The 26286-nt window shown below is 35.1% G+C and overlaps 1 protein-coding gene across 2 annotated transcripts in view; it reads left to right on the top strand.

Annotated features, from left to right (window-relative positions):
• CDK13 (cyclin dependent kinase 13) overlaps positions 1-26286 on the top strand; it is a 112079-nt gene that overhangs the window by 23553 nt on the left and 62240 nt on the right. For both annotated transcript variants that reach the window (XM_081244907.1, XM_081244908.1), the window contains exons 2-5: positions 5964-6626; positions 12240-12410; positions 13798-13937; positions 16030-16200. In XM_081244907.1, the coding sequence (XP_081101033.1) occupies positions 5964-6626; positions 12240-12410; positions 13798-13937; positions 16030-16200 (1145 nt within the window). The remainder of the gene's footprint in view (positions 1-5963; positions 6627-12239; positions 12411-13797; positions 13938-16029; positions 16201-26286) is intronic.

Here is a 26286-nt window from a genome sequence, read left to right on the forward strand (position 1 = left end):
CATATCCCCTGCATTGTGAGGCGGATTCTTTACCACTGGACCACCAGGGGAATCCCCCTTGTATATTTTGGATATAAACTCCTTATCAAAAATATTTTCTCCCATTCTATAGGTTGATTTTCTGTTTTGTTGGTGGTTTCCTTTGCTGTGCATAAGTTTTTTTTTTTTTTTTTTTTTTTTTTGCGGTATGCGGGCCTCTCACTGTTGTGGCCTCTCCCGCTGCGGAGCACAGGCTCCGGACGCGCAGGCCCAGCGGCCATGGCCCACGGGCCCAGCCGCTCCGCGGCATATGGGATCCTCCCGGACCGGGGCACGAACCCGTATCCCCTGCATCGGCAGGCGGACTCTCAACCACTGCGCCACCAGGGAGGCCCTGTGCATAAGTTTTTTAGTTTGATGTAGTCCCACTTGTTTATTTTTGCTTTTGATAAACCTTTGCTAAGATCAGTATCAAAGAGTTTACCCCCTTCTTTTTCTTCTAGGAGTTTTATGGTTTCACATCTTATGTTCAAGTCTTTAATCCATTTTGAGTTGATTTTTGTATATGGTATAAAATAGGGGCCCAGTCTTATTCTTTTGCGTATAACTATCCAGCTTTTCCAATGCCATTTATTGAAGAGATCATCCTTTCCTCATTGTATATTCTTGACTCCTTTGTAGAAAATTAATTGGCTATATGTGCATGGGTTTATTTATGGACTCTCCATTTTGTTCCATTGGTCCATGTCTCATACTGTTTTGATTACGGTAACTTTGTAATATAGTTTGAAATCAGAAAGTTGATGCCTCTAGCTCTGTTCTTCTTTTTCAAGATTGCTCTTGCTGTTCAGGGTCTTTTGTGGTTCCATATGAATTTTAGGGTTTTTTCCTATTTTTGTGAAAAATGCCACTGGAATTTTGATAGGGATTCCATTTAATTTGTAGATTACTTTGGGTAGTATGGACATTTTAATAATTCTTCCAGTCCATGAGCATGGAATATCTTTCCGTATATTTCTGTTTCAATTTCTTTCACCTCTTTGGTTAAATTTATTCTGAAGTACTTTATTCTTTTTGATACTGTTATAAATGGGATTGTTTTCTTACTTTGTCTTTCCAATAGTTTGTCATTAGTGTATAGAAACACAACTGATTTTTTATACTGATTTTGTATCCTGTAACTTTACTGAAATTGTTTATTCTAACAGGTGTTTGGTGGAGTCTTTAAAGGTTTTCTGTCTGTAAGTTCATGTCATCTGCAAACAAAGAACATTTTCCTTTTTACTTTCTGATTTTGATACCTTTTATTTCTTTTTCTTGCCTAATTGCTCTGGCTAGGACTTCCAATACTGTGTTGGATAAAAGTTGTAAGAGTGGACATCATTATCTTATTCCTGATCTTAGAGAAAAGTTTTCAGTTTTTCACTGTTGAGTATAATATTAGCTGTGGGCTTGTCCTATATAGTGTTTATTGTGTTGAGGTGTGTTCCTTCTGTGCCCAATCTGTTTAGTTTTTATTTTTATTTATTTTATTTTATTAAAATTTTTTTATTGGAGTATAGTTGATTTACAATATTGTGTTAGTTTCTGCTGTACAGCAAAATGAATCAGTTATACATACACATATATCTACTGTTTTTTAGATTCTTTTCCCATGTAGGTCATTACAGAGTATTGAATAGAGTTCCCTGTGCTATACAGTAGGTCCTTATTAGTTACCTGTTTTATATATATATTAGTGTGTATATGTCAATCCCAATCTCCCAATTTATCCCTCCCCCCTTTCCCCTCTAGTAACCGTATGTTTTGTTTTTATAGTGAAAGGATGTTGAATTTTATCAAACGCTTTTTCTGCATCTGTTGAGATACTCATATGATTTTTATCCTTCATTTTATTAATGTGGTATATCACATTTATTGATTTGTGTATGTTGAACCATCCTTGCATGGGAAGCACTTTCATACCTTTATGGGGGGCTTAGCAACAAGTTTTTGAATGGACATAGCTACTATTAGCATGTGAAATAAGCAGGGTAGAAAAATTAGGCTAAAAAATATTGTGAATAGTGACTACCATAGGAGACATCACATGTATTGAACGTTTCCACCATCCCAGAAAGTTCTATTGGATACTGCTGTTACATATTATTTTATATAATGAGGGATTGAATATTATTATAGTAAAAATTTTAAGAATCAATGTTTGCTTATTAGGCACAATTGCAGAAGACCTGGGCTCTTGGAGAGATTGTGTGATATAGTTGAGTGAACAGTACACCATGCTCTCTCTCTAAGGAACACTAACCGAATTAACAGTGAGCACTAACCAGTTGGGTTTTAGATACTGGCTTTTTATCCTGGTTCTGCTTTTTTTTTTTTTTTTAATAAATTTATCTATTATTTATATTTGGCTGCATTGGGTTTTCATTGCTGGGCGCAGGCTTTCTCTAGTTGCGGCGAGTGGGGGCTACTCTTCGTTGCACTGCGCAGGCTTCTCATTGTGGTGGCTTCTCTTGTTGTAGAGCACAGGCTCTAGGTGTGCCGGCTTCAGTAGTTGTGGCACGCAGGCTCGGTAGTTGTGGCACACAGGCTCAGTAGTTGTGGCACACGGGCTTAGTTGCTCTGTGGCATGTGGAGTATTCCTGGACCAGGGCTCGAACCTGTGTCTCCTTCATTGGCAGGCGGATTCTTAACCACTGTGCCACCAGGGAAGCCCCCTGGTTCTGATTTGAGTTGTATGAATTTGGGAAAGCTTCTAAAAAGATTCTGTAACTTCTTTTTTTTTTTAATTAAAAAATTTATTTATTTATGGCTGTGTTGGGTCTTTGTTGCTGTGCACGGGCTTTCTCTAGTTGTGGCAAGTGGGAGCTACTCTTCATTGCGGTGTGCAGGCTTCTCATTGTGGTGGCTTCTCTTGTTGCGGAACACGGGCTCTAGGCATGTGGGCTTCAGTAGTTGTGGCATGCAGCTGCAGTAGTTGTGGCTCGCGGGCTCTAGAGTGCAGGCTCAGTAGTTGTGGCGCATGGGCTTAGTTGCTCCGCAGCATGTGGGATCTTCCCGGGCCAGGGCTTGAACCTGTGTCCCCTGCATTGGCAGGCAGATTCTTAACCACTGCGCCACCAGGGAAGCCCCGTGATTCTGTAACATCTTAAAAACATTAAAAACAAACAAGAAACAGCTAATATATGGTCACTGTAAATTTTACAGCACAGAAATATTAGAAAAAACATTTTTAAAAAGAAGAGAAATCTTACCTATAAAACAAAGATGTGCTATCTCCTATCCATTTAAGTTCTTTTTATAAGACATGACATAATTCATTATGTAGTCTTAGAGATCCACTTCTCTCTTACTCTCATAACTTTGTATGGCTGAAGTGTTAGATCATTAGTAAAAATAACCTAAACTTGAGTTTTGTGTTTTTATTTAATTTTAGATCCTCAAAATATGTTTGTTATAAATAGTAAATATGTAATTGAAATTGATTAGCAAATATGTAATACCTGAGAGAATACAAGTTTACTAGGGCAGGAAATTTGAAAAGTTAAGGAACTTCTGAAGAGAAATAGAAAAATTGGAGAAGAATGGAGTGTGTGTCTAGAAGAATTTCAGTTGGTTTAGGGATCAAATACCATAAAAATGTCATTTCTGAAATATGTATTTTATAGGTCAAAAATTTTTGTCTTTACTGATAACTTCCTTATCTAGATTCTGTGCAGAAGAGAATAAGAATTTAATAGGCCAGAGGAGTTAATTGTGTTGGGATTTTATCTTTGTATCTGTTTTCTTAAGTAAAGTTTACTGATTATAAATTTCTTAGTTAAATATAATTTCTGTGTTTTATGAAGCTGATGACCAGAATCTTGCTAGTGTGGGAAAGTTAATTTAAGAAAAGTTCTGTGCTGTTACCTCTGATGAGACTACAGTCTCTTTGCTTTCTCATGCTATGTACCTTTCTACTTCTCATTATTATCTGATCAGGGGATAGAAACTTGACATAGCAGACTTATTTTGAGGTCCAAGATTCTGAAGGCAAAGGAAATTAAAAGTGTGGCCAAGTGTTTCATATTACGACACTTTTTGTTCCTATATTAAAGTTATCCAAGATATTTTACAACCAACTTATTACTTTATATTTAGCTAAACATTTCCTCTCATTTCCATGAATAGTTGTAAGCTCATTGATGATTTTAATGATTGATGTATATGAATATTTAATGTTAAGCATTAGATTAAAATGTTTACTAAACCAGTGTTCCTGTTAACTTAAAATAATGTTACATAAATACTTTATGTAAAGTATGGGGTTTGAAACACTAGCTCAGTGCTGAACACTAATTGGCCCTATGTACATTTTGAAATATTTCTGAAAGAATGAGGGAGAGGTTGAATTTGTATTTGAGTTTATCCTAAATCTAACCATCAGTTTTTCTTCATACTAGAATTGTAAAATGTATTGGATAATATATATGTATATATTACATAATATATTAATGCCAAATATAAACAAAAATTTTTAGTTCTCCCTTTTCTCTTCCCACTTTAATTATGGGTTCTTAGGAATCTCTTTGCTTCATTTACCAAATCCCCATACAAAATTTCAATAAGAACTATCTCCATGGTAGTGTGTTAATGTGTTGAATGTGACTCTGCCTACTTTAGAATCAAAAGATCTGGGTTTAAGATCTGGCATACAGTTAGGTTCTAGAAGGTAACAGAATCCAACTCAGATGGTTTAAGAAACTTTAATGGAGGACTATAGAGATAGAGGTGGATTGAGAAAACTGGCAAGGGATGTTTTCGTTAGTTACAGAGGGAAGCTCGAAGGGGCAAGGAAAATATAGTGTTATTAGAGCCTGGTGAGAGCTGTGGAGAAGGCGGTGCCTGACAGGAGCCAAGGTGGTAGAGGGACAGAGCTTCTGCCACAAAATGTGACCAGTAGGAAGGAGGGAGCTGGAAAGCAATAATCCAGCTTTTCGCTGCCTTCTGATCTGCCAGTGATGGATAGCACTGGAACCCAGAAGATGCATCTGTTGAGGTCAGCCTCCTTTGGGCACAGGGTAGGGCAGAAGAGTACTGGAGGGATGGGGTAGTGGCAGTAAGATAATAACCAGTACAGCTACTGATGAGATTGGGATTTGACTTCAGGTAGTAGTTTAGATTCAAGTTTTATCTACAAACTGCAAATACTTTACTGGGGTTGATGTGAGCATTAAGTGAACCATATCAAATATGTCAAAGTACTCTAATAGTGCCGTGGTCTTATATTTTTTAAAAGTTTTGATAAGGTGTGGATTTGAAAAGCTCAGCTTCATTTCTCTTGGTGCTGTGCTGCATTTGTTTCATAGACACTTTGGTTGCCACCATACTTTTGAATATATGTTACTTTTTGTGTTTTCCAGTGATTTTTGAGAAGTGAAATGAACAGTCATTGTTAGAGAGTTCCCAAGATTTAGACTTTTTCTTACTGCCTAATGACAGGTTTCGTTTTTTTCACCCTTGGTGTAGACGGAGCACTACTTACTCCTGAACTTATGCATGGGGAGCTTTTGAGTTGTAGAAATTGTCTCCCTGGTAAAAGTTTGGCCAGACTTCACCCTGCTACTTCTGTCATTGGTGGTTTCCTTGCTGACTGCTTCTGTTTTCTTGAGACAGCAATAGTAGTGCCTCGTCATAGTGTTTCCTCCTCATTCTTACAGTACTTCTGTTCATAGAGATCTACTTTCATCCAGCCTCATCTTTGAGCATTTGTAGGCCAGACTGAGATCAAGCATTGAGTCTATTGTCAGGAAAAGTACAACCAGCAGTTAATATTCTACTTAAAAGCACTTTCTGCTTTTTAAAAATTCTCTCACAAAAACTATATTATGATTTTGAAATTAAGTAATTTCTATTTCATTTCACAGGCTCAAGTTAGGAGTTTTTGTACACTTCAAACTGAACTTTTCTGAGTTACTGACTAAACCTTAATTATCTTCCACCAGACGGTCTGCCAAATCCCGAAGCAGAAGCCCATATTCATCTAGGCATTCAAGATCTCGTAGCAGGCACAGATTGTCTAGATCCAGAAGTCGTCATTCTAGCATTTCTCCTAGCACACTAACTCTGAAGAGTAGCCTGGCAGCTGAATTGAACAAGAATAAAAAAGCACGAGCTGCAGAGGCAGCACGAGCTGCAGAGGCAGCGAAAGCTGCAGAAGCAGCTAAGGCTGCTGAGGCTGCTGCCAAAGCTGCCAAAGCTTCAAACACTTCTACACCTACCAAGGGGAACACAGAAACTGGTGCCAGTGCATCACAAACCAACCACGTGAAGGATGTGAAGAAACTTAAAATTGAGCATGCACCTTCTCCCTCAAGTGGTGGAACTTTAAAAAATGACAAGGCAAAAACAAAGCCACCTCTTCAGGTAACAAAGGTGGATAATAATTTGATTGTAGATAAAGCCACCAAGAAAGCAGTTGTAGTTGGAAAGGAGGGTAAATCTGCTGTTACAAAGGAGGAGCCAGTATCTCTTAAAGAGAAAACCAAACCACTTACACCAAGCATAGGAGCCAAGGAGAAGGAGCAACAACATGTGGCTTTAGTGACCTCTACCTTACCACCCTTACCTTTGCCTCCCATGCTGCCTGAAGATAAAGATGCTGATAGGTAAGTGCAAACAATTTTGTCAGTGACTGTTTAAAGAAAAAAAATCTAAGTTTGAAATGAGAAATTATTTGACCCCCACCAAAAAAATTTTATAATGACTGTTAGTAAGTGAATTAATTTTCTTTATTGTGTACAACTTAAAATGAAGCACATGGCTTGTAGTATGAAAAAATTATAGCTTATGCTAAGAATTCCAGGTAAAAATTGCCATTGTCATGGGATACAATGTATGTTTCAGCTTGAATTTGAGAATTAGAAATGTTGGTATTTTCTTTGGCTGAGTATTCCTTGGTGATACTACCGGAGACAGGACATTTTATGAGAAAGTCTGTCCTGGTTGATAATGGCATGTCTCTTGGTTATTCTAAGTGTTTTCATTGGCCTTATAAATTTATTACTTTAGGTGGCTTTATGAATACATCACTTTTTAGTGTTTTATTGACTTAATTTTTTGCAGTTAGAGATTAATTACATATTACGGAAATGTGTTTATGCTTTTATGCTTTCCTTTAAATTGTTTACACATTTCTGCTGTGAATGTTGGGGGTGTGGCTTGTACTTTATTTTGAAACATTTTTAAGAGGATGAAGGTAAGAGTAAATGTAAATGCAGTTCTAAGAATGTTTCTCAAATGTATGCTAGGATAGAAGCTTTATGCTGTTGTGTGATATTTGCCAGTTGACTTAACCTTTTTCTTTCTTATTTTTATGAAGAAATTATAGCTGTTCCCCTCCCCTTCCCCTTTTTGTTTAAAAGCAACTATATGGTCAGTTTTCCTAGCTGACATCTGAGAATTTGAAAACAAGTGGATAGAAGTTCCATGTGGGCAGGTCTTTCAAGTGCTCACTTTGGCTAGCATTATGACCATTTTATAATTTAAAACAAACAGAAAATAAAGTATTGAATATAATTTCTGTGTTTCATGCCCTCTGAGGCATCTTTTTTCTACAATCAAAAATGTTGCTGAGGGACCCCATCCAATTTGATCAGGTGTTATCCAGTTATAGTATTCTAATTGTGATATTTGCAGGTTTGACTGTTCTCTGGGAACACCAAAGGGTCATAACAGTAGTGATTTGTAATTTTGATGAGTCCTTCAATGGGCTGTCCAAGACAGAGAGGCATGAATGCAGAATTGAGTCACTTCATTAGTGAGAATAAACCAGTTGCTGAGAATCTAGTGATTCTGGACCAGTGAGACTGGTTGTTCTCTACTTTATTTTTCATATGTGCTTCAGGGGTAAATTTTTAGTGGTGATGTTTTTAAGAACTCAGGATGTGACCAGGTGACTGCTTATTAAGTAGGATATTCTTTGTGCGTCTGTTTTTAACAAGATGGTGGCACATTTCATACTTGGCCATTAAAAAAATTTTTTTGACCCACCTTCTTTTCTGTCTTTTCTCTTTTATTGTGTCTTTGCTCTTTTTGCTTTGAAAGTGTTTGTGTGTTTCAAGCATATTGAAGATTTTTAAGACTCCTGAGTACTACTACTGACATGTGTGGCCAAAGATTGATTCAACATCACTTATAGCCACTCTTCTTTTTTTAAATAATTTTATTATATATATATTTTAACATCTTTATTGGAGTATAATTGCTTTACAGTGGTGTGTCAGTTTCTGCTTTATAACAAAGTGAATCAGCTATACGTATACATATGTCCCCATATCCCCTCTCTCTTGCGTCACCCTCCCACCCTCCCTATCCCACCCTTCTAGGTGGTCACAAAGCACCGAGCTGATCTCCCTGCGCTGTGCAGCTGCTTCCCACTAGCCAACTATTTTACATTTGGTAGTGTATATATGTCCATGCCACTCTCACTTTTTCCCAGCTTACCCTTCCCCCTCCCCGTGTCCTCAAGTCCATTCTCTACATCTGCATCTCTATTCCTGTCCTGCCCCTAGGTTCATCAGAACCATTTTTTTTTCTTTTTTAGATTCCATATATATGTGTTGGCATACAGTATTTGTTTTTCTCTTTCTGACTTACTTCACTCTGTATGACACACTCTCAGTCTATCCACCTTACTACAAATAACTCAATTTCGTTTCTTTTTATGGCTGAGTAATATTCCATTGTATATATGTGCCACATCTTCTTTATCCGTTCCTCTGTCAGTGGACACTTAGGTTGCTTCCATGTCCTGTCTTGTAAATAGAGCTGCAATGAACATTGAGCCACTCTTCTTTTTGATGCTCCAAATTTGATTGTCTGAAATTTGGCCAGTGGGAACTCCTTTATGCTACCTCCTTTGTCCTTTTGATATGACTCATTTTATTTTTGAGCGCTTCCTTGCTTCCTAGCCAAACAATATCTTTTAGGCTTACTTTGAACTTTGCTTCTCTCCCAGCCCTGGAATCCATTACCCTCCGAAAATCATAAGATAGACTGTTAACTATATGTTTACATTTAATAAATCATTTAAAAATAATTAGGATCATACCATGCATAATATTCCTTCACTTCTTTTTTTTTTTTTTAATTTAATGTGTTGGAGATCTTCCCAGGTTGGTGGAGATAGGTTCAATATTCCTATACATGGAAGTGGATGCATCACTCCCTTATTAACTATTCTGTTGGTTAATGGATACTTAGATTTATAATTGTTTGCTATTAAATTCTCCTTATACATTAATATTTTATGTACATGTGAGCAATTTTTATAGGATAGTTGTGAGGTCAAAATACCCACATTTAAAAATTTGATGGAAACTGCCAAATTGTATCTTAGTAAGATTGTGTACCAATTTATGCACCCAAGTATATGAAATTGCTTCAACTAACACTAAATATTGCCAATTTTGAAATGTTGAAAGTCTTCAAAATATGTGATTAATTTTGCATTTTTCTGGTTTTTGAGATATAGCATCTTTCTAAACACTTGTTAGCTTTTTTTTTCAGTGAATTGCTTGTTCATGTTTTATACTGACTTTTCCTTAAGATTATTATCCTTTTTCTAATTGATTTATAGGTACTGCTTATGTTAGGGATCTTGACCTGTGCCTCTCACAGCCTGTTGCTTGTCTTTGAGACTTATTTTTGTTTTTGGCTACATGGGTGTTTGTCGTTTTGAATGTAGTTGGATCTATAATTTTTCCTTTAAAACTTAGAGGTTTAAAACATTTTTAAAAGTTAACTCACATCTCACAGAAATTTGTTTTTGGTTATTACATGTAGAAGAAAGACATGGTCTGATTATGTGCTCTCCCGCATCACCCCATGGACTAATAGATCAGTTGTTGCTAATGTCATTTATTGAATAATCTATCTCACTGATTTGTGGTGCCATATATAAAAATTCTTATAGATATCTGTGTGTTTCTGGACTCTATTTTCTATTAACATGTTTTATTATTTCTTTGCCAATACCTTTTTGTTTTAACTTCTTTAGGTGCATAGTATGTTGGCTCTCAAAGTCAGATTTCTATTATAGGAGTAGGCAGGTAATGTAAAAGTAAAGGGATGGAGTAAATTACTGGTTAGTGAATAACCCGGCCATTCAGCCTCAACTTCAGCACTGCTATGAATGAACTTGGGCCCAGTGTTGGCATTTTTTGCCTTTATTCTTAGACAGATTTTATGATCATTTGGCTTGTCTTGCTTGATTTTTGTTTGGGACTTGGTTAAATGCAATGATTAATTTGGAGACTGACAGATTTACAGGATTACAGTTTCCCATATGAAAACATCATTTCTTTTCATTCATTCTGGTCTAGTTTTATGTTCATCAGCCATATGTTTTAATTTTCTTCTCTTGGTCTTATACATTTCTGGTTAAGGCATTTTGTTGTTTTTTGTTTTTGTAGTATATGGAGACTTTAAAAAACTCATCACATACCCTATTTGGTTATTGCAGGTATTCAGTGAAAATATAATGTTTTTAATTATGTAGTGTTATTTTTGGAAACTAATATTTCATTTCTCTTAAGTCTGGGAGCCTTGCTGACTTTGGTAGTTCATATAATGATATATTTGAATATAGGCAGTCTTTTAAATGTTAAATTATAAGTAAAATTAAGACTTCTAGTCTCCCCCCCCCCATTGATTTGAATTTTTGGACAAATGCAAATTTTGGACTGAGTTCTAATTACAAGTTAGAGACTACAGTTCTCTAAATAAATTATTTTAAATAGAATTATTTTCAGACAGAGTTCAAGTGGTACCTTTTCTAGAAAGAAGCTTTTACTGTCTTTCAGTCCTGAGTTAGCTACCCTTTAGTACCATAGTACTCTGGAAATTAGTCTGTACAGTACTTTATCCTGCTGCTTTCTGATGTCCTCCAAAAGACTGTAACCTCCTTTCTGAGAGGAACTGTATGTATCTTAATGTATTTGTGAATTGTTTTTGTTGTTAAACTATAGTGCCTATGTAATACGTAGCACATAGACGTGTATAATGAATATTTGTTGAATGGAGGGACATGAAAACTGAAAAGTGGGCTATATGACACCATTAGTATAAAAATAAAACTGCAATCCAATTTCCCTTTGAGCTTGTTTTCCCTATTGAAGATTACTTTCTAGTAACACGGGGTTGTGAAGAAAAGTCACAATTTTATTGATAAATAGTTTTTATCAGATGATATTAAAAGACTGTGTATTGTACAATAATATTAAAGTCCAACATGAGTAGGAGAAGTTATAATTAAAATGAAATGATTTATATTGTTAACATCATTAGTAGCTTCTGACCACAGCAGTGTAGTTTCACTAGTTTTTAATTCTGGGACTCATAACTGCTATGAAAGTATGTGAAGTCCAAATTTTATTATCATTATAATATTCTCTTTCAACATGTTATATTGTTAAACAGATTTTGTAGTGTCTGGGAGGTTTAAAATAATCAATTACCAGGTTAAGATATAGTTTAAAAAATCAGAGCTCTTAATACATTCAAAAAAGTATAAAACTAACTGAGCTTAATTTTCACCTGTAATTCTGATAAGCTAGAGCCTTAAAAAAATTTTTAAAGAATCATTGTCCAATTCAGGAAAAATTAATTCTGAAAAGGGATGAAGCTAAATTTGTTCTTTGTAGTTATTTAAATGGAGCAGATAAATAATAGCATGTGGTTTATTCATTTCTTACAACAAAATAGCTTTTTGTCTCTCTACCAGACTCAAACCAAATGCTATTATAAAACTAATGAATTTTCCCATAAAGCATGACTAGTTGACTTTCAGTTTTAATTTACAGTTTTATAGTAATTCTACATCTTTTTAAAAAATAGACTATATTTTAGAACAGTTTTAGATTTACAAAAAAGTTATAATGATATTACAGAGGGTTCCCATATACCCTCCATTCAGTTTCTTCATTATTAACATCTAGCATTATTAGTATGATACATTTGTTACAATTAATGAACCAATATTCATACATTATTAGTAACTAAAGTCCATACTTTGTTCAGATTTCCTTAGTGTTTATCTAATTCTGTATCATTTTTGCCCCCAAATTTTATATTTTTGCAGTTGAATATAGTATATTATTTTAGCTGGAAAGTAAAGAAACTCAGTTTAGTCTTTTGCCATTGTGTGCTATATAAATGCATTTTTATTTCTCGATGAAATAAATTTTTGTGTTTTATTTGTCTGACTCCTTTCTTTTTAGCTTACGAGGAAATATTTCAGTAAAAGCAGTTAAAAAAGAAGTAGAAAAGAAACTACGATGTTTACTTGCTGATTTACCACTGCCCCCTGAGCTACCAGGAGGAGATGATCTCTCAAAGAGTCCAGAGGAAAAGAAAACAGCAACACAGTTACATAGTAAAAGGAGGCCTAAGTATGTGCTTACTTTCTACCTGCTCTTAAATTGGACAGAGAGATTCCGGATCATCATAAAATCATAAAATCCAAAATTAAGATTCAAAATAATAAAAAGTGTATTTATTCTTTCAACTTAAGTATATGAATAACTTTTATTGGAGCTTTGAAAAAATTTTTTTCATAATTGCCTGAGTATTTATTCAAAATGACTAATAAAACCAAATTAAATTTTCTCTCTCAGTTTGTAATGTATTAATTTCTTGAGATATATGTTGAAGAAAATTTCTATAATTAAGGTATTTAAAAAACAAATATTGAAATTGGGCAAGGTGGAAATCAGCATTCAGTGAGCCCAAACAAAATTAGTAATGGGCAAGCTGCTATGTTTTCCTTTGCTTTTAGCTCCATTTGCTCCCATAACTAAATGCATTCTTGATTTTGCAAGAGGTGGAGTGGAAGAAGGTTTGAAATCTGTATCCTAAATTAGTTTCAAGTAAGTGCCTAGAGATAACTGTTTCCCTTGAAACCTGTTCATCAGTTAAGGACAGAGGGAGAATGATGATTCCTTTTTTTACTTCTACTTAACCAAGGGAAAGTGTAAGTAAGACTTTGAGTTAGATCTGGTTTTAGAATTGCTGTTTCAGGTAGTGTCTAGTATAAGAATATGAGGTGATTTTCTAGTGTGGAGTAGAAAGCTAGAAAACTTGTAAAATAGTCTCTCCTTGAGTATTGTAGCTTTATTCCTTTACTTAAATTCTCTTACCTGCCAGAATATTAAGATACTACAGAATTACATATCTTTTTGAAGAATATCAAATATTTGTTATATATAATACATACTTAAAGTATAGATTCCTAAGGGTTGATAATATTTTTATACTCTCCTAGACTGAAAATCTTTCTGGTGCTTCCATTTTTAAAATAATTTTATCTAGCCATAAGTCTAAATTTGTCAATATGCTTTATAGTTAGATTTTTGGTAATGTTCATTATTAAACTTCTGGTTTTTGAAAGCAGATAAATATATACACGTTGTCAATGAATGAAAAAATACTCTGGAGGTTATTTAGAGAACTTTGAATCTTTGAACCAGTGTTGGTTTTGTCCCCTCGCTGAAAAATTATATGGTATTTCTGAAAGTCCTTCATACAAACTTTATTACTTCTCTTTCCCACTGTAAGTGTTAGTCTACAGAAGGAGAGTCAGTATGGAGAAATACCTTGACTTTCATGATAATTTATAATACCACCTCACAGTGTTGCCTATCTTGGATGATCACAAATATGCAAGGGTGAGGGGAAATAAATGATTTAAGATTGGGTATGGAGGGTGGATATTGAGTATTAAACAGTTTATTCACTTTGCTTGATTGTATATAAAAACTTCAGAACTATATTTGATAGAATATGTGGGCCTCGCTATGGTGAAATCAAAGAAAAAGACATTGACTGGGGAAAACGCTGCGTGGATAAATTTGATATCATCGGAATTATTGGAGAAGGTACCTATGGACAAGTTTACAAGGCCAGGGATAAAGACACTGGTAAGAATGCCAAATGCTTTGGATCTTTGGGCCTATGGAATGTGCTTAATTCAGGTTTCTCTTCTAATGTATAACTTGAGGAATTTTCAGAAAAAAAAGTTAAATTTGAATTTATCATGCTATTGTTTCATCTTGTTTTTTGTTTCATTTTATATATGCACTTATGTAAGATATGGGTACATGTAATGGGGTGTATATACATATATGTTTTTTTGTTTTGTTTTGTTTTGGCTGCATTGGGATCTTCGTTGCGGCACGTGGAATCTTTCATTGTGGCGCGTGGGCTCTTTGTTGTGGCATGCAGGCTTGTCTTTGGTTGTGGCGCTCAGGCTCCAGAGCATGTGAGCTCAGTAGTTGCGGCACACGGGGTCTCTAGTTGTGGTGTGTGGGCTCCAGAGCACGCAGGCTCAGTAGTTGGGGCACGCGGGCTCAGTTGCCCCATGGCATGTGGGATCTTAGTTCCCCAATTGGAAGGCGGATTCTTCTTCTTTTTTTTTGTTTTTAATAAAATTTATTTATTTATTTATTTATTTTTGGCTGCATTGGGTCTTCGTTGCTGCGCGCGGGCTTTCTCTAGTTGCGATGAGAGGGGCTACCCTTCGTTGCGGTGTGTGGGCTTCTCATTGCGGTAGCTTCTCTTGTTGCGGAGCATGGGCTGTAGGCGTGCGGGCTTCAGGAGTCGTGGCTCACGGGTCCTAGAGCGTAGGCTCAGTAGTTGTGGTGCACGGGCTTAGTTGCTCCGTGGCATGTGGCATCTTCCTGGAGCAGGGCTCGGACCCATGTGCCCTGCATTGGCAGGGGGATTCTTAACCACTGCGCCACCAGGGAAGCCCCGGAAGGCAGATTCTTAACCACTGGGCCACCAGGGAAGTCCCCTGAGAGAAAGTTTTAAACTTGGGGCAGAGGAAAAAGTAACTGTGTTAGACGCCATGTATTTTACTAATAAATAGTGCTTAGAGTCAGTGTTTAATCTTTATTTATAATTTCTTGTTGAAGTAAACAAATAGATAAAATAGCGTAGGTGTTTGAGGGCGCTTAGTATAAGCGAGGCTACCTTATGCATAGAAACTCTGAAGGCAGTTATAGCATGCAGCAATAAAGTAATATTTATCATGATTCTGCATTATCAAAAGAGATTAAATTATAAAACAAGGAATCATACATTTTAGATTTCTATTAAAAAAATCAAGTAATTTTTAATGATTAAAAGGAAAAACGTCCTTCCTTTGGAAAATTTGTACGTACAGAATTCCTTTTTTTTTCCCTACAAAGACATGGAATGAACAAACTTCTATTACAGTGAATTTTTTCTTATAATAGGATTTGTGGGTGTTTCAATATTTAGATTATCTGATACAAAACTCACTCATATGTAAGTTATGAGGCCATTTAGTGTTGTGGGAAGAGCACATAGTTTTGAGAGAGCTAAACCAGATTTTGAATCCCAGTTTTACTACTTGGGTAACTGGGCATCTTTGGACAGTTAATATATCTGAGCATGTTTTCTTATCTGCACAATGTCCAGAGTTTTCTCATCTGTTCAGAGAGGTTTTGTGCATGTATAAGCGTATTAGGTATATTTAGCCTCCCCTCTTCACTTTTTAAAAAATGGCAGTGTAATATATCTACTCTTCGTTATCTAGCTTTTTTCATTTAATATATCTTAGTATAAAATAACAGTACATATAGACCTACTTTATCCTTTTTAACAGTTGTATAATATTCCATAGTTTGATAAATACCCCTTAATTTGTTTAACCAGAGACTTTTTGAACCATAAACATTATAATTTGGTATATTGGAAACTAAGATATATTTTGTGGTTTGTAAGTTCAAGAGGTAGGAACTGAAATTATGAATTAAAATAAAAATTTAGGGAATTCCCTGCTGGTCCAGTGGTTAGTACTCCACGCTTCTACTGCAGGGGGCACGGATTTGATCCGTGGTCGGGGAACTAAGATTCCCGCAAACTACCTGGTGCAGCTGAAAAGAAAAAATAAAAATTAAAAAAATATTAAAAAATAAAGTAAAAATTTAAAATGTTACTTAGTTTTGTCAGCTGGTAACCTGATTTTATTTACTTTTCTAATAGGAGAAATGGTAGCCTTAAAAAAAGTACGCCTGGATAATGAAAAGGAAGGCTTTCCCATTACAGCAATTCGAGAAATTAAAATTCTCCGGCAGCTTACCCACCAGAGTATTATCAATATGAAGGAAATAGTGACCGATAAAGAAGATGCTTTGGATTTTAAGAAGGATAAAGGTATGTGTGCATATTTACATAACCAATTCTGTGTATTCATGATTTTGCTAACTTATAGATTTTGATATTGACCATTTGAGTATTTATTAGGTATATTAAAAATATTGCCTTAATATCAAACTCTATTAAAAATTTTTTTAAATTTATTTTATTGAACTATAGTTGATTTACAATGTTGTATTAATTTCTGTACAGTGAAGTGATTCAGTTTTACGTATATATATTCTTTTTCATATTCTTTTCCATTATGGTTTATCACAGGATATTGAATATAGTTCCCTGTGCTATAAAGTAGGACCTTGTTGTTTATTCATTATATTTGTAATAGTTTGCATCTGCTAATCCCAAATTCCCGATCTATCCCTCCCTCTGCCTTCCATCCTCCTTGGCAACCACAAGTCTATTTTTTATGTCTGTGAGTCTGTTTCTGTTTTGTAGGTAAGTTCACTTGTGTCATATTTTAGATTCCACATATCAGAGATATCATATGATATTTGTCTGACTTATTTAGTATAATAGTTTCTAGGTCCATCCATGTTACTGCAAATGGAATTATTTCATTCTTTTTTATGGCTGAGTAGTATTCCATTGTATGTATGTACCACATCTTCTTTATGCATTCATCTGTTAGTGGACATTTAGGTTGTTTCCATGTCTTGGCTATTGTAAATAGTGCTTCTGTGAACACTGGGGTGCATGTATCTTTTTGAATTATAGTTTTGTCTGGATATATGTCCAGGAGTGGGATTGCAGGATCATATGGCAACTTCAGTTTTTAGTTTTTTGAGGAGCCTCCATACTGTTTTCCATAGTGGCTGCACCAATATACATTCCTACCAACAGTGTAGGAGGGTTCCCTTTTCTCCACACCCTCTCTAGCAATTTGTTATTTGTAGAGTCTTTAATGATGGCCATTTTGAACTGGTATGAGGTGGTACCTCACTGTAGTTTTGATTTGCTTTTCTCTAATAATTAGCGATGTTGAGCGTCTTTTCACATGCCTGTTGGCCATCTGTATGTCTTCTTTGGAGAAATGTCTGTTTAGGTCTTCTGCCCATTTTTTGATTGGGTTGTCAAACTATTTTTTTAATTTATGTTTTTGAATTTTATTTTTTTATACAGCAGGTTCTTATTAATTATCTATTTTATACATATTAGTGTATATATGTCAATCCCAATCTCCCAATTCATTCCCGCCCTCAACCCCCATTTTTTGATTGGATTGTCAAACTATTTTAAAATAGTTGAGTTGAAGAATTATTTTACATATTTTACTTTACTGGTTTTCGAGTCACCTAGGTAACATCATACTTATTGGTATTACAGATGAAGTATTCACTAGCAATATTTTTTTGGGGGGGCCTCAATATGTAATTTTTAGTCTTTATTTTTTAGTGATTTAGAAGCAGTTTATAGTAGTATTAGAATATATTTACCTTACATTTTTAATGTTATAATGCTTCAACATACAAGGAAACTTTGTGGTAGGCATATGTATTATTTCTAAAAGTATGGTGGCAAAAATGTCAACCTGAAATTGCTTTTGATAATCTATAGTGGTATATTGTTGGCTTTTAGCAAAAAAAAAGCTGAAAAGAAATTAGTGTGCTTTTTAAAGTAGTTAACATAGGGTATTTGAAGGGTGAAAGAAATGCTCTACCTCCAGCAGGTTTTAGATCTTTAGTGTAAGATTTTGGAACTAAGGTTGACTCCCTTATAGTCAGTGGTTTTCAAAGAGCAGAATTCTTTTTGAAACTAAACCTAACATAAAACAGATTAAAAAGTAGGTATGTTCTGACTGAACATGGTGCTTAGCCTCCTCCCATCCCCAGCTATAAACATCCACCATCTTATTCTTCTGGGGAACACAGTAGAAAAATGATTGTTGTTATGTATGGTAACCATTTTTTATGAAGGAACCTCTGTTTGAAAGTATTCTGTATGCCCTGTGGAGATCATCAGAATCATCTTTTTAATTGATATAACTTCCATTAGTTTTTTTCCCATAATAAAGCCCATATTTCTTAGTCTGACTTTGAACTGGGTTTGTCTTTTTCATGTTATTTTTCACTACTTCTTATTGTGTAGTAGAAAGGTTACCTGTTTGACTTGGGTTGGAATGTCTGGGATTAGAGACTTAGCTTTTCAGCAAGGCCTTTAGCCCTTCTGAGCCTGTTATTTCTTTACCCATTAAAGGGAAACATTATTTCTCTTACTGTGTAGTAAGAATTAAATTAAGATTTTATGCATGAGGGTGGTGTGCAAATACTGTTTTTCATTAATCTTGTTCTATAGCCAAATTAATATAGTTGCTTTTCCTCCACATACCCTGGACCTCTGTTTTACTGATCTGTGTGATCACATCCCTGTTTATTTCTCCAACCTCAACCCCAATCAGTTTTTCTCATTGCTCACCAAACTCCATTCACATCCCTCGTTTGAGTCATCAGATATGCCAGTGCACTTCTCTGCCCTGAAGCCTTTCTTTACACTGGGCATACACCTCTCCAGCCCCAACACACACACACACACACACACACACACACACGCACGCACACACGCGCGATTTAAAAGGCAAATTTCTCATTTTCTAGCTCTCTGCCTGAATGTTGCTTTATTCATTAGTGAGGTTTTGCCTGACCAGTCTTCCCACTTTCCACCACAGTGGCCTTAAGAAAACAGGGTTAAGTGGTTTCACCATGGGTATATTTTTGTGCAGGAACCTATAGATGCTGAAGGAGCTTCCTCTGAAATAATCGAGGGAATGCAGGCGAGACAGACAAACTAATTCTAAATTTTATTCCTAATGTTTTCATCTTCAAGCAGTTCCATTTCTTTTTATTCTCTTTGAGGGAATCTTTGAACTATTTTGTCTGTTTCTCAGTCTTTTTATTGTTAGTGAGAGGTATAAGAAAACATTTCCTATACCTCTAGGTCTTTAGTTTCTACGTGGGATGCAGTTACTTGTATTAATTTCAGTGGTCTTGTGTTCATACTTCCCTGTTCATAAGGTCTTTGAACTAGACAATCATTTTGCAACAGAAGCTTTGCTTTGTTATTTTCTTCTTTCCACTGAGGATTATGAATTTACAGAAAAATAATTTCTGAATGAATGTAATAATATTCAATGAAAAATTTTAATGCAGTTTATAATTCTCTGGGTAGAGGACACTTTTTGTTTTGCAGTTATATGCAGTATAAAGTAAAACGTTAGTCATTGATCTCCATATCAAAATGTAAATATTTAGTATTCAGATGAAACAAACACTGAAATAATGGTATCACTACAACAAAATAGTATTTTGGTACTTAAAATTAACATAATATCCTGGGTAACAAAAACCAGTATTAAAATTACTTTGCACAAATTAAGTTAGCTGTAATGCTCTCAATACTAGTGTTGGTTTAATGAGGGAATTTGAGTAATCTTTTAATTTGGAATTTTTCTAAAAATCAATAAAACAGTTTTCTATAGTAATGCTTATGGCAGAGTGTCATTATATGGTTGAGGGAAGCAGTCTTAAGTGTCACTTCCTCTATAATCTCTTGATTCTCACATGGTGCTCCCCTATGCTTGCATTCCAGGTTATACACAGTTCTATAACGATATTTTCTATTTTAACTTAGTCATTATGTTTTTATATTTTATTCCTATTGAAGTGCCTGCCTGAGGACAGAGACTGAGTTTTATTCTACTTTGTGTTCATAGTGTGCAGCACACAGTAGGTTATCATTAAATTTTGAATAAATGAATGAATGAAATACAGAGGTGAGAATGTTCTGTGGAGTAGATAGAAAGTTAAAGATGGGTGCTATTTGGATAAGTAGAGAGGAGGCCATTCTAATTCATAATTGTCATAACGTGTTTTATGAGGCAATGAAAAATTGGCATATCCCTTAAAACAAAGTCTTCCTTCAAAATTATCTTCCCTGTCTCATTTTCTTAAAAATCTGAATTCATTCCCATAATATAGAACTGCTAATATTTTGTGGGTTTTGTGATGAGAGCATTGTTGATTGATTTGTTTGTTCTTTCCATACATGTTTATTGTGCCAGTTCTAGACTTGGGCTGGCCAATACAGTAGCCACTAGGCAATATGTTTATTTAAATTTAAATTAATTAAAATTAAATAAAATTAAAAGTTCAGTTCCTTAGTTGCATTATCCACATTTCAGGTGCTCTGTAGTTATACATTACTACTGACTGCATTTTGGATAGTGCAGCTAGAACATTTTCATCAAATCAGCAAGTTCTAATGAATAGTGCTTAAGATATACAAGGTAAAAAAAAAAAAAATCTGGTCCCCGACTCAACCGAGTTTCTGGGAACCAGGTGGATCAGTACTTGCTAGAACTAAATCAGACTAATATATGAATGACAGGCTTTTTTCTGCCCAGAAGTTTTCCCTTATTGTTAACTGTGTTAATCTGTAATTGCCAGAATTTCAGTTGTAGGTGGTGAGTTTCAAAAAAAGAGAAAAAATTTAATGCAGGCTGAGGGATCTACCAAATAAGCAAGAGAACTTTGTTAAGGAGTCTGTACTTACCAACTGTGTACTGTGTCTTCTTTTTTTTTTTTTTTTTTTTTTTTCCTACCTTAAAAAAGAAGTGAACTTGCAGGTTATTTTATTAAAGATAAAATTTTCCTGTGATGGTGGGGCCTCCAGCAGCATGTTGAGGCAGGATGGAAAGTCACTTGTAAGTTTAAATTTTTTATATATGAGGGCTGCCTATATTATGTTATTCATTTTGTCATGTAAAAGATAAAACTTAGTCTCAGTTGTACAATTTATTTGTATCTAATATTTTATGTGAAGTTTCCAGTTAAGGCTCTAGGTCAGGGATGCATAGTTTTAAGATCCTATACCCTCTTTTTGTGCAGCAGTAGTAGAATTAGTAACTTTTTTTGAGTGGGGCAGGGAAGGAGAAAGAAAAATGTTAGACTTTCTTTTCTTGATTATAAAAGTGGTGTTTATTGTTATAAATTTGGAAAATAAAATGACCCAGATATTATCACTATTAAAATTTTCTATATTTTTCCTAATGTGTCTTCTCTCATATTTATGATTATTTATTCCCAAGCTGAGGTTCTGCTTCTTTCATTAATAACATGCTTTTTTATTGGAATAATATGTCACTTGGATGGACCATATTTCATTCCTCCATTGTTGCATATTTAGGTTCTTTCAAGGCATTTCAGCTACTGTTTTCTATATTGAAGTGTTATATTGGGAAATTCTAGCAGTGATTTGTAGCTATTCATATACCTTTAACCAAACAAGGGACTTTATCTGCTAGAAAAAGTCCTAACGAATTCTGAATTATAGGTTTGGTGAGAAATGAAGTAGTGAGTGACGTAGTGAATGATAAAGGTCCTGTATAATGGGCATATATAATCCTAGCAGTCAGTGAGTCCATAGACATTGGAACCAGATTTCCTTCCATTCTAATGTCCTTTTGCATAAAACTTTTATTCACATCTGATTATTCCCTTAAATTGATTATAGAAATGGGATTATTAGGTCAGAGGATTTGAACTTTGAAATTTCTTAACACATATTATCAAGTTGTTTTCTAGAAGGGTTGTGCCAGTTTACACTCTCAAGTGTAGGGCAGGAATAGAACAGACTAGGAATAGAAGGGAACTGCCTCAACTTGTTAAAGGGCCTCTATGAAAAATAAGGATGTCTGCTCTTGCCACTTCTGTTCAACATTGCCAGAGAAATAAGGTAAGAAAATGAAATAAAAGGTAACCAATTGGAAAGGAAGAAGTAAAACTATCTCTGATCAATTTGTGTGTGTATGTGTGTGTATGTGTGTACATACACACAATATAGAATTCTATGTAATCCACTAAAAAACTCTTAGAACTAATAAATGAGTTCAGCAAGGTGTCAGGATACAAAATCAATATACCTAAATCTGTTGTAGTTCTGTACACTAGCAGTGAACAATCTAAAGTGAAATTAAGAAAACTTTAATTTATAATAGCAGTAAAAAGAATAAAATATCTAGGAGTAAATTGACAAAAGAAGTGTAAGGCTTTGTACCTTGAAAGCTACAAAATATCATTAAAAAAAATTAAAGAAGACCTAAATAAATGGAAAGACATTACATGTTCATGGATCAGATGCATACTACTCCCCAAATTGATCTACATATTCAATGCAGTCTCTCTCAGAATCCCAGCTAGCTTCTTTTCAGAAACTGACAAGCTGATCTTAAGATTCATATGAAAATTCAAGAGGTAAATTGTCAAAAAATTTAGAAAAACAAAATTGGAGGACTCACACATAGTGATCTCAAATCTTACTACAAAACTAGAATGGAATAGAATTGAGGGTTTAGAAACCAACCCTCATGTTTATGGTCAGTTGATTTTTGATGACGATACCAGCACAAGTCAATGGAAAAGAACAGGCTTTTCAACAATCAATGCTGGGTCAAGTGGATATACACATGCAAAAGAATGAAATTGGATCCCTTTCTCACATCATACACAGTAATTAACTAAAATGGATCAGTGATCTAAATATAAGAGCTAAAATCACAAAACTCTTAGAAGAAAATGTAGGAGTACATTTTCATGATGTTGGATTAGCCAAAGCCTTCTTTTTTTTCTTCTTTTTGAAAATATTTATTTATTAATTTTATTATTTATTTGGCTGTGCCATGTCTTAGTTGCGGCATGTGGGATCTTCTAGTTGCGGCATGCGGGCTCTTAGTTGTGGCATGCGGGATCTAGTTCCCTGACCAGGGATTGAACCCAGGCCCCCTATATTGGGAGTGTGGCATCTTAACCACAGAATCACCAGGGAAGTCCCTCCAAAGCCTTCTTAGTTATGACAAAAAAAGCAGAAACTAAAGGAAAAAAATATATTGGACTTCCTCAAAATTTAAAACTTCTGTGTTTTGGTGGACACCATTGGGAAAGTGAAAAGACAACTCAGAATGGGAGAAAATATTTATAAATCATGTATCTAAGGGGCTTGTCTCTATAATATATGAAGAACTCTTACAACTATATAATAAAAAAGATAGCCTGTTTAAGAAGTAAGCAAAGGATCTCAAAAGACATTTCTCCAAAGAAGATATGCAAATGGCCAATAAGCATATGAAAAGATGTTCAGTATCATAGCCATTAGGGAAATGCAGGTCAAAACCACAATGAGATACCGTCTTATACACACTGTCAGACGGCCATAATAAAAAGGAGAAGTATTAACGAGTGTTGGGGAAGATGTGGAGAGATTGGAAGACTCATACATTACTGGTGAGATTGTAAAATGTTACAGCTACTTTGGAAAACAGCCTGACATTTCTTCAGAATGTTATGTGTGGATACCATGCGACCTAGAACTTCTACTCTTAAGGATATATCCAAGAGAAATAAAAACATGTCCACACAACAACTTGATACCAATGTTCATAGCAGGATAATTCACAGTAGTCCCAAAGTGTAAACAACCCAAATGTCAATCTGTTGATGAATAGATAAACAAAATCTGGTATATCCATACAGTTGAATATTATTCTGCCATTAAAAGGACTGAAGTACTTACACCAACAAATTGGATAACTTACATGAACTGGACACATTTGTAGAAACACACAACCTACCAAGAATCATGAAGAAAAAGAAAATCTGAACAGACCAGTAAAGAGATGACTCTGTAATAAAAAATCTCCAACAAAAAAAGCCCAGTACCAGGTGGTCTTACTGGTGAATTCTACCAAATTTTTAATGAAGAATTAACACCAGTCCTCTCCAGACTATTCCAAAACACTTCAAACTCATTTTATAAGGCCAGCATTACTCTGGTACCAAACCTAGGCAAAGACTACAAGATAAGAAATCTATAGACCAATAACTTTTCTGATTAATATTCAGCAGACTAAATTCAGCAGTGTATTAAAAGGATTATACATTATGACCAAGTGAGATTTATTCTCGGAATGCAAAGATGATTCAATATATGAAAATCAATCAATGTAATATACTACTTTATTACAGTGAAGGGGAAAAATCTACATGATGATCTCAGTAGAGACAGAAAAAGCATTTGACAAAGTTTAACGCACTTTCATGATAAAAACACTCAACAAACTAGGAATAGAAGGAAACTGCATCAACATATTAAAGGCCATATATGAAAAGTCCACAGCTAACATCATACTTAGTGGTGAAAGACTAAAAACTTTTCTAAAGTCAGGTGGAAGACAAGGATATAGTTTTCCCAAGCTATCCGAAAATAGAGTGTTCTTGTGAAACCCTTTGTTAGCTCAAATGGCATAAAGGGAAGAAGCAATTACCTTAGGACACATCTTGCTAATGGAATCACAAAATAAATTGAAATAAAGCACAGGTGCTCACAGACACAGTTCAAAGTTATGATGGCTTGATGCTGAGCGTAGTTGCCAGGGAGGGGGCTTGGTAGTGCCACTCTCACTGCTTAGGGTACATGCTACCTCTATTAACAGCTCACTGCAAAATCAACACTGAATGCTATTTTTGCTTTTTACCTTTCTTTTGTAAAGCAAAATTCCTCTGATTTCTTTTGGTTAACAAAAACAGATACTAATGTAGGTCTGTCATAACAGCAAACTGGCATAAAGCGAACTTTCCAGAAATGGGGGATACCTGTACCTGCTTTGGTTGCTTCTGTTCACAGTAGTGCTGGAAGTCCTACTCAGAGCAAATAAGCAAGACAAAGAATAGATGCCCAGATTAGAAAGGAAGAAATAAAATTACGTCTGTTCATAGACAGAATGGTCTTATGTGTAAAACCCTAAAGATTTCACATACACACACACAAAGTTAGAATTAATAAATGAATTCAGCAAAGTAGCAGGAAACGAAATTAACATGCAAAAATCAGTTGTGTTTCTATACTCTTAACAGTGAAAAATCTGAATAAGAAATGAAAACAATTCCATTTACAGTAGCATCAAAAAGAATAAAATACTTTGGAATAAGTTAATCAAGGAAATGAAAGTATTGTACACTGAAAATTACAAAACAAGAAGTTAAGGATGATACCAATAAATTACAGATATTTGTGTTTATGGATTAGAAGACTTAATAGTGTTAAGGTATCAGTACTACTCAAAGTGATCTTACAGATTCAGTGCAGCTCTTATGAAAATTCCAACATTGGTTTTTGCAGAGAAAGGTTTATTTGCTTTATGTAATTTTAAAAGTATTATGTAAAATATCAAACATATACATAAATTTAAAAATGGTATAGTGAAATAACACTCCATGTACCCACTGCCCACCTTTAACAATCATCAACTCACGGCCAATCTTGTTTATATATAGTCCCATATCACAGTGATCTAAACTACAATCTTGGGCTTCCCTGGTGGTGCAGTGGTTAAGAATCCGCCTGCCAATGCAGCAGACACGGGTTCGATCTCTGGTCCAGAAGATCCCACATGCCGCAGAGCAACTAAGCCTGTGTGCCATAACTACTGAGCCTGCGCTCTAGAGCTCGTGAGCCACAACTACTGAAGCCCGCACGCCACAAGTACTGAAACCCGTACTCTGCAACAAGACAAGCCACCACAGTGAAGCCTGCGCACTGCAACAGAGAGCAGCCCCTGCTTGCTGCAACTAGACAAAACCCATGTGCAACAATGAAGACCCAATGCAGCCCCGTGCAAAAAAAAAAAATTTAGGCTATTATCACAAAAGTAAAAAAAACAACAAAATAACAAGTGACAAGATGTGGAGAAATTGGAACCCTTGTTCTTTGCCAGTGGGAATCTGCAACAGTAAAGCTGCTATGGAAAATGATAACGACTATTCCTCAAAAAATTAACAATAGAATTACGATACCATATGATCCGGCATTTCCACCTTTGGGTTTATACTCAAAAGAATTGAAAGCAGCATCTTCAAGAGATTTTGTACCCCATGCTTACAGCAGCAGCATTCACAGTACCCGAAAGGGGAAGGCAACCCAAGTGTCCTTGGATTCATGTATTGATAAGCAAAATATTTATATGTAATAAAGTATTATTCAGTCTTAGAAAAGGAGAGGATTCTGACATATGCTACAACATGGTTGAACCTTGAGGAC

Source organism: Mesoplodon bidens (assembly GCF_964165515.1).
Source record: "Mesoplodon bidens genome assembly, chromosome: 9".
Classification (NCBI taxonomy): domain Eukaryota; kingdom Metazoa; phylum Chordata; class Mammalia; order Artiodactyla; family Ziphiidae; genus Mesoplodon; species Mesoplodon bidens.